Source organism: Mytilus edulis, chromosome 1 (assembly GCF_963676685.1).
Source record: "Mytilus edulis chromosome 1, xbMytEdul2.2, whole genome shotgun sequence".
In the NCBI taxonomy this organism is placed as follows: Eukaryota; Metazoa; Mollusca; class Bivalvia; order Mytilida; family Mytilidae; genus Mytilus; species Mytilus edulis.
Window position 1 is genome coordinate 99,327,373 of NC_092344.1, and position 20,605 is coordinate 99,347,977.

General features: G+C 32.5%; 1 protein-coding gene across 11 annotated transcripts in view; it reads right to left on the minus strand.

The window, feature by feature from the left end:
- Nucleotides 1-4,791: 4,791 nt before the first annotated feature.
- LOC139497919 (uncharacterized 37.6 kDa protein in cld 5'region-like) overlaps nt 4,792-20,605 on the minus strand; it is a 76,684-nt gene continuing 60,870 nt past the window's right edge. For 4 of the 11 annotated variants that reach the window (XM_071286194.1, XM_071286179.1, XM_071286170.1 and 1 more), the window contains exon 2: nt 14,975-17,449. In XM_071286194.1, the coding sequence (XP_071142295.1) occupies nt 15,234-17,402 (2,169 nt within the window). In that variant the 5' untranslated portion in view covers nt 17,403-17,449 and the 3' untranslated portion in view covers nt 14,975-15,233. Of the gene's footprint in view, nt 6,065-7,126; nt 7,215-14,647; nt 17,450-17,503; nt 17,915-20,605 lie in introns of those variants that run through there. The other 7 variants (XM_071286202.1, XM_071286216.1, XM_071286229.1 and 4 more) reach the window with 5 other exon arrangements.

The following is a 20,605-nucleotide window of genomic DNA, read 5'->3' on the forward strand; positions in this document are numbered from 1 at the left end:
GTGACAATGAGACAACTCTCCATTTCAAAAGATTAAAAGTTAACAATTATTGGTCAAAGTACGGTCTTCAACACGGAGCCTAGGCAAGCCTAACAGCAAGCTATAAAGGGCAAAACAAATTACTAGTATCAAGCAATTAAGACAACAGAAAAAAAACAACGGTCTGATCTATATAAAAACGAGAAGCAATGAACACATACAAAGCACACCAACAATCGACAGCCACTGAACAATAGGCTCACGAATTAGGACAGCTGCATAAACATGCAGCTGGTTTAAATAAACTCATTATAAATATTAAAAATAAATAAATTTTATATTTACGCCAGACGTGCGTTTCGTCTACAAAAGACTCATCAGTGACGTTCGAATCCAAAAAAGATAAAAAGGCCAATTAAAGTACGAAGTTGAAGAGCATTAAGAACCAAAATTCCTAAAAGTTTTGCCAAACACACCTATGGTAATCAATTCCTGAGGTAAAAAAACAAAAAACAAAAACAAGTAAACATACACTGAACGAATATGTTTGAGCTTCGACACAATCTAAATACAATATTAAAACATAGGGGCCTAGGTAACAGAGACGTTACAGGTTGAAATAATGAAAAACAAAAGTGTAGGAAGAGTGTCAATAAGACAAAATGGCGTTGAAAACAACAACGAACACAGATAAATATTTTACAAAATAAGTAAGTGTGTTGTTCAGAGAACGAGTATAGAAGTGAAATTGTATCTCCATACTAAATACTTTCTCAAAGGTGATACATATTAAAAATAGTGAGGTGGGATATAACAGAAAATAAGTAAACAATGCATTACAAATTGTGTCAACAGGTCAATTGGTTAAATAAACACGAAAGTACGATTTGAGAGAACTCTCAGTTACTGAAAGCCAGTTCACAACCAAACACAATTTACAATGAAAAAGCATGCACAATAGTCTATTGCATGCATTAGAACATAATTCTGAAGTTAGGGTAAATTTTTTATTTTTGGTTGCCACTGCTGCAACACTTACTTTACAATGACATAGTTGGTCAAAGAAATGTTCAAATATGAGAAATAACAACACAAAAAATACCACAGTAAGCGTGGCCATTTCTTATTTTCCTCTGTATGTACCATAACTTTGATCGACTTTGAAATATATATAAACAGCAATAATCAAAATGTTTAGTATCATAACTGTAAAGCAAATTGATAGTTCAAATATTGAACGGTTCACGATTTCTTTTTTTTTCTTTTTTTTTAAAACCTGTTTTAGTATTGGTATTTACACCATGGTGTCAAACTTGTAATTAGATTTGAAATTAAATCAAATTTCCGAAATACTGCTTCCTAAATGATTGTGTAGCGTTGTCGTTTTTGTATGGATTCGTGTTTGTCGATGTGTTATTTTGGTAGTGTAAATTACGTAAAATCCATACTCAAATGGCACAAAGAAAACAAACCACAACACAAAGTTTCAAATCAAATCACTATGTAATCTGTTAAATGTATATCAGTTTGACATAATAAAACAGTTGAACAATAATCCTAATTCACTAAAACAATATTACTCTCAACACTTCTAACTAACAATCTCAATTATATCTCTTACTCTTTCTATTACCCTCTCTGATCTCTTTCGCATCCCCTTATATACATAATTACAAGCGGTACCCCGACGGTTCCAAAGATGGGGTACCGGGCGGTTCTAAAGACACCGGGCGGTACCTCAACGGTTCTAAAGATTGGCTACCGGGTGGTACCCTGACCGTTTCAAAGATGGGGTTACCGGACGGTACCCCGACGGTTCTAAAGATGGGGTACCGGGCGGTTCTTAAGATACCGGGCGGTGAATTTAAATGATATAGAAACCGTTCAAATAAATAAAAATACTGGGCATTGCCCTGTAAACATGTAATTTAACCAAAATATATTAATAAAAAGATATGCTACATAAGAATAAATTATAGTCAAACTTATAAATCGCTACAATTGAAATATATCAATGTTCAATCATAAAATCATAGTGTACCGACTAAATAACTACTCTTTTTTTTATGACATATAGTACTTGAGATTACCTGTTACAGGTTAAATTACTAGATTTAAATGAATCACGTTATCAAAATAAAAACCAGTTTTGAAAGGAGATTGATACACTTGATACCACGATATACGGGTAAATACACATATGGCACCTATACAGCTAGCTCATCCACTACACATCAGTCTTTGTGCATTTATGTGTAACCGATTCAATACAATATAACACTCTTTGACTACACTCGTCCGTTATTGCCACACTTATAATAGTTACATGATTATTTAAAAGATTTAAATGGCAAAAAACCAATACCCGTTTTTTAAATGAACAAATGAATGAGGATTACGGTATATATAATGAGAATTTATAAGCTGTTTCGTTTTTAGCGTGTACACTGTAATACTAAACCTATATGAATCATAATATCGTTATTTTCATATGAACTTACAGTAAATAAAATAATACCACATTTAATTTTTGTTGCTATAAACACTCAATTAATAAAGATAAATTTTGAATTGTTCACATTTTTTTTCTTCTTATTTGTATACATTTTTGAAAAAATATTTTTTATGTTATATTTGGTACTATTGATTTTATTTGTAAAGGAAGATAACCCCTACATTAAACATAGAACCCGCTCAATTTAACCATTCTATGTCTATGAAGTGAGATTTAGTTGAAAATGTTATCATGGTTATGAAAGACAGCAACTAACGACAGCCACTGAAATGGAAGAGCTCTTGGATAAAGAATGTGGTGAGATAACACGTGTATGAGTGCTGTCTCCTTGTCTGGAAGTGGTGTAGCTAAAATAAATAAATCAAAAAGCGGTCGGAAATATGTTGACTCACCAGATTGGTACTAAGCACAATAATAAGAAAAAAAACCAATACTACTGTAAAAACACAAAGCACTGAATCTAAGAGTGTTCGCAACTATGAAACTCTATTTTCAACCAATCAATACCATATTTTATCCCTGTATAAAGATCAATTGTGACTTTCGTAAGAAGTCCAGATGAGAACGTTAATTGAAATCTGCCTTTTTAATGATGCTGTGCCAAAAACAAAAACACCAAACGGTGTGTCATGAAGGGTACACGGTTTCAAAAAACAAAAAATGCTTTCTCTTGAAGGAAAATCCTCCAGAAATCATAGAATTAAAACAGCCGTATTTCAGCTAATCTGTATAGTGGGTGTTGAAATGTAGGGATTCATTATTTTTGTAGACGTAGAAAATAAAGCCTTCAGTTTTGTGTAATAATTATAAATTACACTTTCTTTCCCATGAAATTTAACTTCAAATTACAATTTTCATGTTTAAATTGTCATTTTGGGTTGGTTCGAATACAAATAAAAATTGGTGCAATGGTGTAGATCAAATTTAATGTGTCTCGTAAATTAAATTTAAATAAGACCTGCGTGTGGTAAATAAATCGATACAACGCACCAAAAGACCACACTTTTTACTGGCATACTTATGTTAAGGTATTCATTTATATCGCTGAAATATCTCGCCTTCTATACTAATACATTTTAAATGATTTTATGTTGAAAGTTCTAAATATATAATGCTTTACTACAACTGTAACTATAACTGCAGACTGTATGTAATGTTAACTGAGAGAAAAACTAAGTCCATTTATAAGTAATGCATGTATACGGAAAAACAGGAAATAAATGTTACAATATTTCCTTCTAGATAATAGCTTTTGATTATAAACAAGTTTCTGTCCAAGTTTAGTTACAAATCCAGGCTACTTTTAGAAATTTATAATTTTATTCAAAACTTTAACCACAGAGTGAATGTTATGTTAACTGTCAGAAAAACTAAGTCCATTTAAAAGTAAAATACGGATAAATAGGAATCTTTTTTTTACAAAATTTAATCTTAGATACTATCTTATGATCATAAACAAGCTTCTGTCTAAGTTTGGTAGTTTCAGGATAGTTTAAGAAAGTTATTAAAATTTCAAAAACGTTAACCACAGAGTAAATATTTTGTGGACACCGATAACGAAAACGACGACGAAATGTAGGAACGCCATGTCTCGCTTTTGAGACTAAAGTCGCAGGCTCGACAAAAATGAGGTCAAGGTCAGATGACACCTGCCAATTGGACATGAACACCTAACAATCATTCCATACACCAAATGAAGTATACACCTTGCATACAGTACAAATAAAACCAGACCAAAAACACAAATACTTAGCTATGCCAAATATAGTAAACATATTGCTTATAGTATCTGAGAAATGGACTTGACCACGAAAACTAAACATTAATTACAATTTACTGATCTATGAAAGAGGTCGAGGTCAACTGAAAACTGGCTGACGGACATGAAGATTTTGCAAGGTATATAAAAAAGAAGATGTGATATGATTGCCAATGAGACAACTATCCACAAAAGACCAAAAATGACATGCATATACCAAATATAGCTATATCCTATTACTCATTTTTAGAGAGAAACTAAGAATACTCAAAATCTTAACTTTTTTTTCAAATAGTCACTTAGTTATGAAACTGAGGGCAAGGACAATAGACATATGACAGACGGAAACTTTGTATCATAAGGCATCCATATACAAAGTAGGACAGATCCAGGTCTTCTTTCTACCTTCTGAAATATTCAGCTTTTGAGAAGTTAGCTGGCACCCCCGCCGTCGCCTCCGCCGCTGGATCACTATTCCTTTAGTCGAGCTTTCTGCCCCCAAAAAATCACAGGTTTGACAAAAACCTACTTCAATGAAAAGCTTGTTTTATTTGTTTATTAAAATGTAACAAAACCAAGCAAAGTAGTTCCATACATACATATATGATGATACACTTGCTTTCTCATGAAATTTTACTTGAAATTATAATTTTCATGTTTTAATCGTCATTTGGGTTGGTTCGAATACAACTTATACCATGAAATAAAGCGTGTCAAACCATCTTTTAATGATACATTCGGGTTATATCCTATAGAAGCTTTGGCTTTAGAAACGTCTGCGTATGTAACTAACACATCTCCTTTCACCATTTCTTTAAAATCTAAAACGGCCTTTTTCCCAGCAATGTCTTCAATAGTCTTTATAAACTGCATTAAACTCTGGGGTTCTCCTCTTCCCAAATTCAAAATTTCATAATCATATTTTACATCAATACACTTAATAATGCCGTTAACAATGTCATCAATATAAGTGAAATCTCGGGATAACTTTCCAAAGTTAAAAACTGGAATAGGTAGACCCTTGAAAATGTTCTTTGCAAATGAGAAATATGCCATATCTGGCCTTCCTAATGGTCCATAAACCGTAAAGAAACGTAATCCAACTGAGCGTTGTTTGTACAAATTCCAATAAACATGGGCAAGTAACTCATTCTCGCGTTTGGTGGCTGCGTACAACGACGCTGGTTGTACAACGGGATGGTCTTCTGAAAATGGTATGTTAGTGTTTTTACCATAAACCGAAGACGAAGATGCATATATAAGCGGGATACCAGTGTTTTTTAATGTTTCTAGTAACTGCACAAAACATTCTACGTTTGACTTGACATATGCTTGTGGATTTGTTAATGAATAACGCACTCCAGCTTGAGCTGCTAAATGTATCACATGAGTTATCTTTTTAGTAGCAATAATTTCTGTCATCTTTTTCAAGTCACATACATCGACATGCTGGACAACACCGGATATATTTGAGCGTAAATATTTAAGAGAAACGTTGTAGTAGTCATTGAAATTGTCTGTTCCTATGACATTAATGTTGTCTTGTTTCAACCGCATTATCACATGATGTCCAACGAATCCTGCACCACCAGTAACCAAGACAAACTTTTTGTCGTATTGTACTTTTTCCCAGCTTTTTCTTTCTGGAGTTTTGAGCTTTTCATCGGTTAGATAAAACATCAAATGCATTATAATGAAGGCAATAACTATTAAAATAATAAGACGGTTTTGAAACAAGCTCAATCTTTCACATTTAGTAGACCACATCTTCCTGCATTCAAGCTTCACTTTAATTCCTTCATTAATTGTGTCTACAAAAGAAGATTTAACAACAATTAAAGCGTGATTTTAAAGGAATGTAGATTTACTCTATATATTTTTCTCTCTGGATTTTACTTTTTTTCAGAATTGTAGATATAATTTATTGTATATTAAACGCATGAACGTGTTTTTAAACAGGCCTAGCATGTTCAGACAAATATAAAATTGTTTGTTTTAATCCATCTTAAAGGTAGAATAATAATTGAAATCGTGAAATAGAGCTTAAAATAATGCCATAAGGTATACAGAACAAGTTTCTTTGAATCAATAGTTCAATCAATAAATTATAATGGAAATATTGATTGACTACCTAGTATAATAACAGTGTCTAGGTACTTTGAAAGACCAGTGCGTGGAAGGTTTTTTAAAATACACATAGTCTATGTACCTTGAAAGACCATTGTATAAAGGTTTAAAGGTTTACATTCCCCATTTCCATTCTCAATTTTATTAAAATACACATCATTCAGATTAAAATTCATTTAAAAAGATCTAATTACAAGTTGAAAAAGTGGAGCTGGATTGCTTTAATTTGGGATAGTTAAATATTTACACACGTGTCTCAAGCATATAAAAAAATGAATTTGTATAAAATAATTATTCAACGCAAATACAAAACCAAAAAGTATGACAGAAGCCCAACGTTAGAACAAAGATAACTTAATTCTAAAATAAATTGTAGTTATTCAAAATTGATAAAAAGTAATGGTTAATTGAATATAACAAGGAAGTCTAATATAACCTCCTTGAATATAATAAAGATGAAAAATTACTTAATCTATTACTTCAATGTCTAACATAATTATATTGATAAAATTTGATTTAATTGCAAATTCAGTGTCGTCTATTGAAATATGTGCTAGTCGACACTGAACGAATGAATCAATATTTGATATTGTATTGCATGCTAGGTAAAACACAATTTGACGATTTTTTATAATCACATGAAGATTTCGTTCTTTTTTCAGTACAATGTAAACATATCGCTTCATGTAAAAAATGTATAACAGACACAACCACCAGGGAATTATATACATTTATGTCATACTTACTCTACATGCAACGCCTTATTGACTTAAGGTGGCCTTGTACAAATGAAAAATTTCGGAAACATTAATTCATTGTAAATTAGAATATAATGGCAACTTGTGTTGCCAACATGCTTACACACATTAGGTTTTCTTTGTTTCACTCATTATTTTCCTAAATAATCCCCAAAATGACACGCAGATTTAATTGGTTCTTTGTTATTGTGTCTTGTCAACCAAACTGACAATTAGCTATTTAATGATGTAGTTAACGTAAACATAACGGTTACCATGATTTCTTATCAAGAAGCGAATTGTCAAACTATATATATCAAATTGATTTTTTCATGTTTTTTTTTATTCAAGAAATTCATATATTAAGACAAAGTTTTGAAATTGAATAAAACGTTTAACATGTTTAAGTCTCACGACAATGTCGCAAAAGAAAATATAAATGAAATATTAAGATAGCAATTATGGAACACATAAGGTATATGTATTTGCAAGATATCCCCCAAACTGTAGGACAGTACAACAGACAACAAACACAAGCAGCATCTGACTCAGTAGTAATAAACTGTTATCACAGAGATGTGTCACGCTTTTTGGTAATTTTGATAATGCAAATGTTGAAATTAAAATAACAACACTTTAACATGTAAGATTTGCAAATATTCAAAGTCAAAGAACAATGACTGAAGGTACATTGCTAAACAATCTCCATGGAAATGACATGTGTCAATGCTAAAACAACGGTACCAAATACAATTGACTTACCATAAGTAGTTTCCTTTAAACAAACCGAAACACAAACTAATACATGTAAACTTAGCAAAATTTCAAAGTCAATAAACCATAGCTGAGGGGGCAGGGTTAGATAATCTCTATGGTAATGAAATTTGCCAATGCTAATACAACTGCATACCAAATATCATGACCTACCACTATTGGTTCCCCATAAACCGACCTAATCACAAACTAATACATGAAAACTAAGCAAAAGTTTCAGAGTCAATAGACCATGAGGGGACAGTGCCAAATAATCTCCATGGAAATGAGATATGCAATGCTTATTCAACCACATGCCAATTATAATTAACTTACTACTAGTGGTTCCCCATAAACTGACCTGAGGGGGCGGGGCCAAATAATTTCCATGGTAATGAGATGTGCCAATTCTTATACAACTGCTAACAAATATCATTGACCTACCACTTGTGGTTCACCATAAACTAGACCTAATCACAAACGAATACATTGTTGACACCGTCGTCGACGCCGGAAACAGCTATAACTATGTCTCGCTTTTTGACTCGGTCAAACGAGACAAAAATAGACAAATCTAACCAACGAACAGGACCGTGCCCAGATCACCGGACATTGATAATGAATAACGATTCTAGTTGAGTTAAACATTCTAACGTGCACATGAATCTCTAACTTTGTATATCCAGACAATATGTTATGAAATCAAAACACACAGTAAAATCTTCGATCTATACATCATTTTCTTCTCCGATTTATTCTGCTGCTTTCTCATAAAATATATCACGTGTATTATATTATCATGATGTGATTCCCTGTGTTTCTGTAAACCATTGTAGCATCAAAGGTTTTTCAGAATAATACATAGTTGACAATTAATTGTAGTATCAGATACACACTTTTTATTATGGTTGAATGATATTTTAGTCCTAGTCCCTTAAACCACGGGTGTCATTCGGTTTATCGAGAGAAATGATCGTGAAAGAATATCTAACGGCGGTCAAGTATTGAGAGACGATCGTGAAAGTTCTGGTAACGGATCGTGAAAGACATTTAATCGAGAAGACATATGAAAGGTCAGTAAATATTCTAATTTAATTAATTACACAGACACATTTACGACAAAATATAACTGTCTGTCAAAATAGTTCAATATTATGATCAGTATGTCAGAATATCCAGTTTCAAAAGTACATAGTTATTACAAAACGACAAAAGGCAGATTGCTTCTCGACATTTCAATGACATAAAAAATGTAAACAAACACGATTTTTTCACAAATTCGACTAGATAAACTACTTTTATCAGAATAAGGGCATTGTATTTGAATTAATTAAACGGTTCTCATAGTTATTTTGTATAAATATAATCTGAAACTTGGTAAATAAAGAACTATTTATACAAACTTGATTTTTTGGATCGTGAAAGATCACGTACCGCATTTTTGAAGATCGTGAAAAGGATCGTGAAAGATCTGATGCTACGAAGACGTTCAAATTATTCTTCAATTATATGACCATTGATATTTGATAATGGTATTGTGAAAGGCTAGATAGGTCAACATCCTCAATAGGTTTAAGCATTTCAAAGAAAATGAAAAGAAAAAGAAATAACAACTACGGCAATAAGAAAAGACAATGGGTGACAAAACGCCGAAAAAAACAATCCAGTGAAGTTGAGCCAATGGAAAAGGTTGAAGATGCAGATAATGTTACAGAAGCAACACCCGAATATTGTGAAGATGAAGTGGAAATTAATGAGATAGTTAAGTTATTACCAATTGTTATCAAAGAAATAGCAAGGTTTGGATTCCTACAGTATCTTTTAATGTTGTTCCATCTAATAGCAAATAAGAAATTCGACTTTTCAAATATTTGCTTTTTATTGTTTTGTGACATTTTAAGGTTTTGGAGTACACCCACAACAATATTAATGCGGTATCCGTTTAAAGAAACCAAGCAGTTCTGGTTCATTGGTAAAATTCTATTTCATGGACGTTTTCAAAGGTTTATGACTGGATATAAAAACACTGATTTCTGATTACTAGTATTAAATCTGGTCACGCATTTTCTTTCACGATCGAAATAAAGCAAGTTCAACAAATATACTATCATAAGTAAAGCAAACACGACATTACAGCATTTGCGCTTTAGTATTCTATAGTATGTACTATATAGTTAAATCAATCCTTATCTGCGTTGTTTATAAAGAACTTTAAAAGTTCTGTTGCACAAAATGTTGGTTATCGTTCAATCCCAAATTACATGAAATGTGCTGTTTTTGCTATGATTTTTTGTTTGATGGATTACATTTTGGTTTAAACGTTGCATATCCATATGATTGGCTAACTAGAGTCGGCCTGCCTGAAGTGCACTAGAACGATTCACAGAGATGAATCTTTCTCACTTATTAAGACACGTTATTAGTTGTTGTTTTTTTTAACTTTCGAGGTAAAGTGTTTAATAGAAAAAAAGATAATAGCTTTAATGTTCATCCTTATCAAAATAGTTACAGGCTTCAACCACTTGCAGATTTATCAAATGGTAAAAGAAATACTGATTTCTGATTACTATATTAAATCTGGTCAAGCATTTTCTTTCACGATCAAAATAATACGTTGCCTGATCTTTCACGATCAAGTTTGATGGAAATTCAACAAATTCAAGGTTTTCATAAACAAATTAACGCTTTTAATGGAAGAATATACTTAAATTTTACTGTACTATCAGATACACCAAAGATTAAATTTCAAATATATCATGATATTCTGAAATATGACCATTATAGGTACAAAAAGTGTGTTATTTGTAATTAATTTCATAGACACGCATTGCGCCTTTTGTGTTTTTTCAAAAAGTACTTCATATTTTCTTTATCTTCTTTCACAGTTATGTTGAGGAAGTTAACCATTTTGACAGACATATTTTTTTGTTCGGATTTGTTCCGCGTTTTGCAAATTTAGCGATTTTTTCAAAGATTCTGAACTAGAATGTACATTAAATGTCTTTCACGATCCGTTACCAGAACTTTCACGATCGTCTCTCAATACTTGACCGCCGTTAGATATTCTTTCACGATCATTTCTCTCGATAAACCGAATGACACCCGTGTAAACATGTTAACAATAAAAAATAATACCAAATATATTGCACGTTTATGTCAAAAAGTGTAACTGATATTTATAATTACGAATTTTTATGCCATTGTTCAACCAATAAAATCATATCAGACGTATTTTTTAAGTAAACCTTTCAAGTTTAGTCTAACTCGAAATAAAAGAGAACTTCTTTGATATTAGATCCAACTTAAGATCCCTTTTTTCTAAATTGTTTTTTTTTATATTCGTCAAACAATATATACAAAATAACAATAACAATATATACAAAATAACAATCTAGTGAAAGTTTGCACATTCAGGAGCCTTTACAGTAACAAAGCTAACATCTGTTAATTGTGTGCGTGACTTTTAAAGTTCAACGTTCAACATGATAGGGACACCAGTAAATACCAACATAAAGTGGATTTTATTACATCATTTTAAAGTTCATAAAGGAATTGAAAAAATGAGCCATATATAGAACATATGGCCTGACAATATCGGGTTACAATTCAAACTTCGTTAAAAAAAACCTATTATTAATAGAAACGTTTAAACCCTATTACCACGATTTAAAGTCTGCAGTTAGCGAAGTGGAACAAAAATCTGTAAATAGTAAATAACCCCACCCTAGCAACTTATTCAACAAAAGATCTACCGTGATATAACTTCATGGTTAATTTATTAAAAATATTGATACACATGACTTCGCCCATTCATTAAATTGTGACAGACATTCTGCTGTTCAATAATTATAGAACACAACCTTTGAAACAGAAATACGTTGAGACTTTAATAAAATATTGAATCTATGTCTTGCCTTTCGGCAGAACATTCAGCAAAAGATAATCTGATGGACAACACTCTTGGACATAGAGGACAGGGCCTCGAAAAAATTGTAAACTGATATCAACTGACAGTATTTGATAGTCTTGTCGGACTGATTTAAGCAAAAAACTTTTGTTTACATTTGATGACCTATAATAAGCAACACTTATGTTTCCACAGCTGCGATACAAAACTCCTATTTATTTATTATTTTTAATTCCATTACTTTCTTTCATTTGTAATAGGTTTTAACTGCATTCGTGTAGTAGAAATGTATTTACTTTATGTACTTCATTATCCATTTGTCATTTACTTATGTCTGCATACTAAAATGCCAATGCCTTCTCCATATTTTACAACGGCCTTTAAATGATGTTCCTTTTTAGGTGTCATCCATAATTGTCAACCTTTTTCCAAAGCGTACAAAACGTACACTTGGGGGAGGGGTTACAAAATCAACATTTTTAAAATAAACTTTTTTTTTTATCAAATATAACAGTCAGATATGTTTTAGTTATTTTCAATGCGAATTTCTATATTAAACTAAACTATAATAGACTTGATCTTATTTTTTTTAAGAATGATTGAATTTTGTCTTGAAATCTGAAAATGGATGATGTACACTTTTTAAGGGAGGGTAGGGGGTCTGAAAAGTGTATGTTTTGTACACTTTGGAAAATGGTTAACAATTATAGATGACCCCTTTGCTAGCTATGAAATAAAAATCAATTTCAAGTTAGGACTCGATCAAGCGTATAGATAAAATTTCAAAAAGGCAGGATACTAGCTTAACACACAAGAGTGCACACACTGAAATGTCTCACCTTCTTTACTAATCATTGATATTATGCTTATAGTCCTAATAATAAAGTTTTATTACAATTGTCATATAAACTTAACATTAACCAATGAACCATGAAAATGAGGTCAAGGTCAGATGAACCATGCCAGGCAGGCATGTACAGCTAACAATTCTTCCACACAACAAATATAGTTAACCTATTGCTTATCATTTAAGAAAAACAGACCAAAACACAAACTAGAGGCTCTAAAGAGCCTGTGTCGCTCACCTTGGTCTATGTGAATATTAAACAAAGGAAGCAGATGGATTCATGACAAAATTGTGTTTTGGTGATGGTGATGTGTTTGTACATCTTACTTTACTAAACAGTCTTGCTGCTTACAATTATCTCCATCTATAATGAACTTGGCCCAGTAGTTTCAGTGGAAAATGTTAATAAATTTACAAATTTTATGAAAATTGTTAAAAATTGACTATAAAGGACAATAACTCCTTAGCGGGTCAATTGACCATTTCGGTCATTTGACTTATTTGTAAATCTTACTTTGCTGAACATTATTGCTGTTTACAGTTTATCTCTATCTATAATAATATTCAAGATAATAACCAAAATAAGCAAAATTTCCTTAAAATTACCGATTCAGGGGCAGCAATCCAACAACAGGTTGTCTCATTCATCTGAAAATTTCAGGGCAGATAGATCTTGACCTGATAAACAATTTTACCCCATGTCAGATTTGCTCTAAATGCTTTGGTTTTTGAGTTATAAGCCAAAAACTGCATTTTACCCCTATGTTCTATTTTTAGCTGTGGCGGCCATCTTGATTTGATGGCCGAGTCACCGGACACATTTTATAAACTAGATACCCAAAAAATGATTGTGGCCAAGTTTGGATTAATTTGGCCCATAAGTTTCAGAGGAGAAGATCTTGTAAATGATAACCAAGATTTACGAAAAATTGTTAAAAATTGACAATAAAGGGCAATAACTCCTAAAGGGGTCAACTGACCATTTCGGTCACAAAAATTGACTTATTGTAAATCTTACTTTGCTGAACATTATTGCTGTTTACAGTTTATCTCTATCTATAATAACATTCAAGATAATAACCAAAAACAGCAAAATTTCCTTAAAATTACCAATTCAGGGGCAGCAACCCAACAACGGAATGTCCGATTCATCTGAAAATTTCAGGGCAGATAGATCCTGATGAACAATTTTACTCATGTCTGATTTGCTCTAAATGCTTTGTTTTTTGAGTTATAAGCCAAAAACTGCATTTTACCCCTATGTTCTATTTTTAGCCATGGCGGCCATCTTGGTTGGTTGGCCGGGTCACCGGACACATTTTTAAAACTAGATACCCCAATGATGATTGTGGCCAAGTTTGGTTTAATTTGGCTCAGTAGTTTCAGAGGAGAAGATTTTTGTAAAAGTTAACAACGACGACGGACGACGGACGCAAAGTGATGGGAAAAGCTCACTTGGCCCTTTGGGACAGGTGGGCTAATAACTTTACACTGAGCAATGAACTGTGAAAATGAGGTCACGGTCAAATAAAACCTGCGTGACTGACATATAGATAATGAAATATTTCCATACACCAAATATAGTTGACCTATTGCATATAGTACTAAAAAAAAAAAGACCACAACTCAAAAACTTAACTTTGACCACTGAACCATAAAAATGAGGTCAAGTTCAGATGACACCTGCCAGCTAGACATGTACACCTTATAATCATTCAATAAACCAAATTAAGTAGACCCATATTGCATACAGTATTAGAAAAACAGACCAAAACGCAAAAACTTAACTATAACCACTGAACCATGAAAATGAGGTCAAGGTCAGATGACACCTGCCAGTTGGACATGTACACCTTACAGTCCTTTTGGTACACCGAATATACTGGATCTATTGCTTATAGTATCTGAGATAGGGACTTCACCACCAAACCTTAACCTTGTTCACTGATCCATCAAATGAGGTCGAGGTCAAGTAAAAACTGTCTGACGGACATAAGGACCTTGCAAGTACACACATACATACCATGCCAAGAAATGCTAGCTAAAAATTCCGGTAGACCTCCTACGGCACTCATTAGTAGTTAAAAGATTTGATTTCATTCAACAAATTAATTTATGACCTTTATGTACATGTCGCTTAGAACACGGTCATATACCAAATGGTCAATATCAATCATCCATGTAATTTGCTCTATGGGATATTTGCAGAATTTCAACGGAGGCAATTTCTTGGCATGTACAATGCATGCAACATCCAGGCAGTCTACCTTCTGAAATATAAAGCTTTATACAAATTGTTTCCGCCTCTGCAAGCTAGACAACAAATGCGACCAAAACAATAATTTGTATGCATGTTTTTCACATTTATTCGAAAATTCCCACTCCTTGAACAACATAACGGTAATATTTCCCCTATCATTTGCACTTTAAATTATACTTGATTGTCTTATGAATTCAAAGTTGACGGCGTTATATCTGTTCGTTCACTTTTCAACTTTCAGAATATTGTTCTATCGCAAGGATGACTGCAAATTGAGTCTGTATTTGTATACAACGTAAATAAATTAAGCTTTAACATTTATCAAATTGAAATACAATAGACACATCGATCATACATTACTGCCAGTGACCTTAAGGAATGTTTCCATCCATACCTTTATAAAAGTAAGGTCACTTTTTTCAATAAAATGTCTACTATAAAGATTTTCATAAACGGAAACAAGATTATCATCTTTCAAGTTCATCACAAGATTAAAAAGAGCACCCACTTTTTCGTAAATATCCAGCTCTGCATTAAAATCTCCAGATATTGAATGAATATTTCTCTCTTGTACAACATATGGCACAGAAAAGGCTAGTCTTAAGTCAGACCGATAAAAAAAATATTGTGCTATATAACTTCTCCATATATCGCTAACACGGCCATTTATACTTATCGGTAACGCCATATATTTGAATGCTGACGACGTCCACAACGTGGCTTGCGCATTGAAGGGGGAAAATGTTTGTTTTGGAACAACAAATGGCTTATGCGTTTCTTTAGTTGCTGAAAAGTTAAATGGGACATTTCGGGTAAATCTATAAATAGCATCAACATCCGGTTGTTCGTTAGCAAGACACTGTATTGCACCAACTTTTACGGAAACTTTTGTGTCGCATATCTGTGGTATCGTTTTATTATCTTTGATGGACTCCAAGGGAAAACCTCTTGGCCATACACGTGTTTCAGATACTCCAAAATAAGGATATGGATTGAATAATTTACTTCCTTTGTCATTACAAACTGTGACCGATTCTCCTTTGGTTAATCTTTCAATCTCGTTTAAATCAAATACTCCATTATTGTCGTCGTCAAAGTCCCAAATATACTTTGCTTTGTGGTGAATAGCGAACATGTATCCGATATTTTTCCTCCCAAAATGTTTTACTGGGATAACCTCTGATAATAACGGATATAAAGTTTTTTGTCTGTTAATCGATAAGTATATAACTCTACTTTTATTTTCGTCATTTACAACACTTTTCAAATAAGCGTCTTCCGAGGGCGTCGTCACATCTGCTACAATAACGACACACCAGGAGGGGTGTTTTGCTACATTTCGTACCGAGTTAGATGGCTGATGAATGGTAGTAACCACAGCCCAATTATCACAGATTTTAGCGTCACTTTCGTTTGAAAATAGTGTGGTCGTCTTATCTATACTAAATTGGGGAACTTTTCTTACCACGTCTCCAGAAAATATAGACCCAGACACACCACTTATAATTGTTCGTTCAGAAACATCCATTTTAATGGATTGTTCAACTTTGCTTTTCTCCATAAATGCAAAGTCGTTGTATGATTGTAGAAGTTCTATCATTTCATAGGTCGATTTGTGAAAAACCAACTGTTTGAGACAAAAACCAGGTTTTAAATATTTCTTGTAAATAGCGTGGGAGTTCGCTCCGCACTGTACTATTCTGTCATTATCAGAAATAAAATTAACCTTATCACTGTATATAGACAGCCATTCTGCAAGGGAAGTATCCCCAAAGTCTATGTCAATTAAGTCATCTTTATTTTTGCATTTAGCCAGACCACAGTAATGTCTTTTAGAAATACTGGACATAAGATCACGTCCTAAAAATAGAAACATTTCGTCTACTCTGTTGTCCCTATTTATTTGTCTTGATTTTCCATGCCTCCAGCCATAGTACAGATTACTCGACTTTATGCTATCTAGTCTATAGAATACCTGTGGAACACACAAAAATGCATCGTCGTCTATTCTTCCTCCAAGGAGAGCGTCAGGATATACTGTATGAACATATTTCCACCATATGTACATCTTTTCTCCAAATTTTACCGCTCGTCCATGATTTGTTACATTCAGATATACAATGTCATGATTTAATGCATTTTCTGCAATTGACTCAGAAGATGGCTCGTCTAGTAAAAACTTATAAGTTATTTTAAATGGCAATATATGTTGCATACGAAGCATTGCTTTTATCCAAGTTTTTCTTTGAGTGTCTCGAAAACGTTGTTTTCCGTTTGCACTCAATATTCCCATCACAATATGATCACGTTGTTCGTCGATTGGAGATTTGGTTTGTGTAGTAGTATATTGCTCAACAACTCCATTGTCTAATTTGATTTCTTGTCTTTGAAATATCTGTATATGATTAGTGGGAGAATATGTAATATAGAGCAAGAGAAATCCACACATAATATACGGAATCCATATTGTTTGCGCAATTTTCCGACACGTACTTGAAGAACACATTGCTCGAATCATGTTTGGTGGATTGAGGTTTTCAAACAATTGTTCTGCTTCCTGTCCGTCTGAAAATGAATTAAAAAAAATATTTTTATATATATTAAATAAATGAGTCCTACCTTATAAAACTATACATGTATTTATAATCCTTGTCCCATAGTAATATGCTTCACTTACCCTCATTGACACATAATCTGAAAAATATTACAGGTTACATGTTTCGCCTCAAAGATTTTTATTGAATAGGTGCTATTGATTTAAAGTAATTCTAAGTATACTGTTTCTGAGGAATTTATAGTGTACGTCCGTATTTTTGGGGTTGGCGTTTAAAAAAAAGAAAGAAAAAATTCAAAAAGTTGTGTATGGCACATTAAATACTATGCCATCTCGTATTCTCCCGTCTTCAATGTAAAGTATCGTGATTATGAAAAAACTATTTCATCTAGATTACACATTGATTGAATAGGTTTCGATAATTTATTCTAAACAACTTCGTTAAAATGCGAACTACATCATAATTCAAATCAAAATCACTACCTGTAGAAAGGTGGAAGATTCGCGTTACGCTTGATATTCCCTGAACCACAGAAACAACACAAATATATAAGGATGTTTTCTATATAGTTTACGATGTTAGATAATGGCCATTTCTAAATTCCAAAATGAAGGTTAACAAACAAGTTTGCTTGTATGAATTGTTCTACATCTGACATCTTGGTGCCTTTTATAATAACTGACTATGAGATAAAGGATTTGCTGGTTGTTGAAGTCCGTGTCGTGACCTCTAGTTGCTACTTTTTATTTATTTGGTCTCTTGTGGAGAATTGTCTCAATTGCAATCGTATCACATCTTCTTATATCTATATATAATATGTAGAAAGCAGATTTTGTTTTTGTTTCCTAAGAAAATTCACAATATCAAACTATTTTTCAGACTCACCACTATATATGATATAAAAGAACCCTGTCAAGTTTTTATCTATTCATTGATAAGATTCAGGAATATAGGGATGACTTCAAAGATAGAAAAGTTTATATTTAGCTACACACGGCAGGCTCCCGTAACACTACATGTCAAGTTTTAATGCTACCGTTTACTGTATATTTTGCGTATCATCCGAAACACCTGCTACATGAAGACGGATAGCGCAAAACACTATATCTGTCTTCCTGGTTAATCACCACTCTTCTTTACTATACTGTTTATCATGTATTATTTGATATTTTCATCTCATCTTGTCATGTGTGTTTGTGTTATGTTATATGACTTTTGATGAACTTCTTTGTACCATTGTATCTTTATGGTGTTTAAGAAATAAAGAATCTTGAGTCCACAATCACAATCATAAATTGAATGATTACTCATCTACACGAATTCATAATACTAATGTCATTCGAAATCAGGTTTGAATCTTGTATGCATATAAATATAAAAAAGAAAATGTGGTATTCAATGAGACAACTCTCCACAAGAGACCAAATGACACAGAAATAGCCATAGACATGCGTGTGAACAAGATATAACTCCAAAATTGTTCCTTCTACACTGAAAAGTGTTTAGTTGCGTGATGTATTTAAAAATACATTTACTCAGGGACAGTCTATACTAACTGTTAGTATAGTCTGTCCCTGCTTTACTGAAACATGATATTACAGTTAAATTATCTAGATAATGATGAACAATAGAAAAATTCATACAACTTTTGATATCTCTTAAATGAGGTTTGTTTTATCTAAATTAGTTATTTACCAAAGAAACTCTGTCTGTGCTACTATACTTGAGAAATTCTAACTGAAACAAGTGGTTTATAGTAGATCGAAAGTTGTTCGGCTCAGAATTTAGACCACATGTCCTGCATGGAAAATATGTCTCCTTTTTCCATTATTCTGCTAGTAAGCACATCAAAACTCCGTTTATAAAAGCGTCCAGGTCAAATTTAAACTGTTAATATACATAATGACCAGATATGCTAGTCCCGTATAATGCATAAATAGATCTGGCATACAATATACTAAGTATATTCATTTGGCATACAATATACTAAGGGACGACATCAAAAGTTCAATGAAGGATAAAAAACTTAATTCACATAGTTTTTTTCACTGACCCCCACCCCCCACTTAACTTAATTTGGGAAAAATTGATTGCTTATATGGATATTATGTAAAAATCAATGTCGGATAACCAAATCTTGCAGCCCTTCAACACCCCACCCACCCCAAAACTATTTGAATTAAGTTTTTTTTTATCTTACATTCATCTTTTGATGTCGTCCCTAAGTATATTCATTTGGCATGCAATATACTAAGTATATTCATTTGGCATACAATATAAATTCATCTGGTATACAATATAAATTCATCTGGTATACAATATAAATTCATTTGACTCTTATGCAGCATACAACACCACCATAGTCTCGTCGTGAACATGGTATAAATGAACGAATGTTGAAGTTCAACATCATATTTGTGCTAGTTTCAACAACCTACATTTAGTATTTTTAGTATTTTTAGTATTATTTAATATTATTTGCATTTTCCTTGTAAATTTTGCACGATAAATAAATGTGTACGATATATTACTGACCTTCTCGGATGTACTCGACTGACAGAGATGTAACTAAGAACTATTGTGTTACAATGTATCAAATGAATGTTTCATTAATCTAAGCAAATGTAACAATGAGAATTTTCGAGATTTGAGAATTCCCGAAAATAAATATCAGATCGCTTAATTACTTCACATTTGAACACATGTCACAAAATTAACAATGTTAATTGTGAAAAATAATGGTGTAATGTAATTGTGTGTTGTTATAGATTGATAAGAGGATTAGTCTTAAGTAATTAAACTTAAATCTGTCAAATACAAATTATTTCAAACCTTTGCAAGTACATGTATTTATGCCTGAGGGATAAAATGCAATTACTTTGTTTAAGAAAATGATCCACTAAAATATGGGACTGTAAAGTTATAACCTACATTTGTACTATATGTAAACTTTAATTAAATATTAAACACACGATAAGGAGAGAGAATTCTACGACAAACATATTTTAATAAGACAGATAAGCAAAAATATTAAACACACGATAAGGAGAGAGAATTCTACGACAAACATATTTTAATAAGACAGATAAGCAAAGTTAGGACAGAAAAGCTACTAGAATTATACTCTAGTCTAGTGAGATCAGTCATGGAATACTGTAGCCCAGCA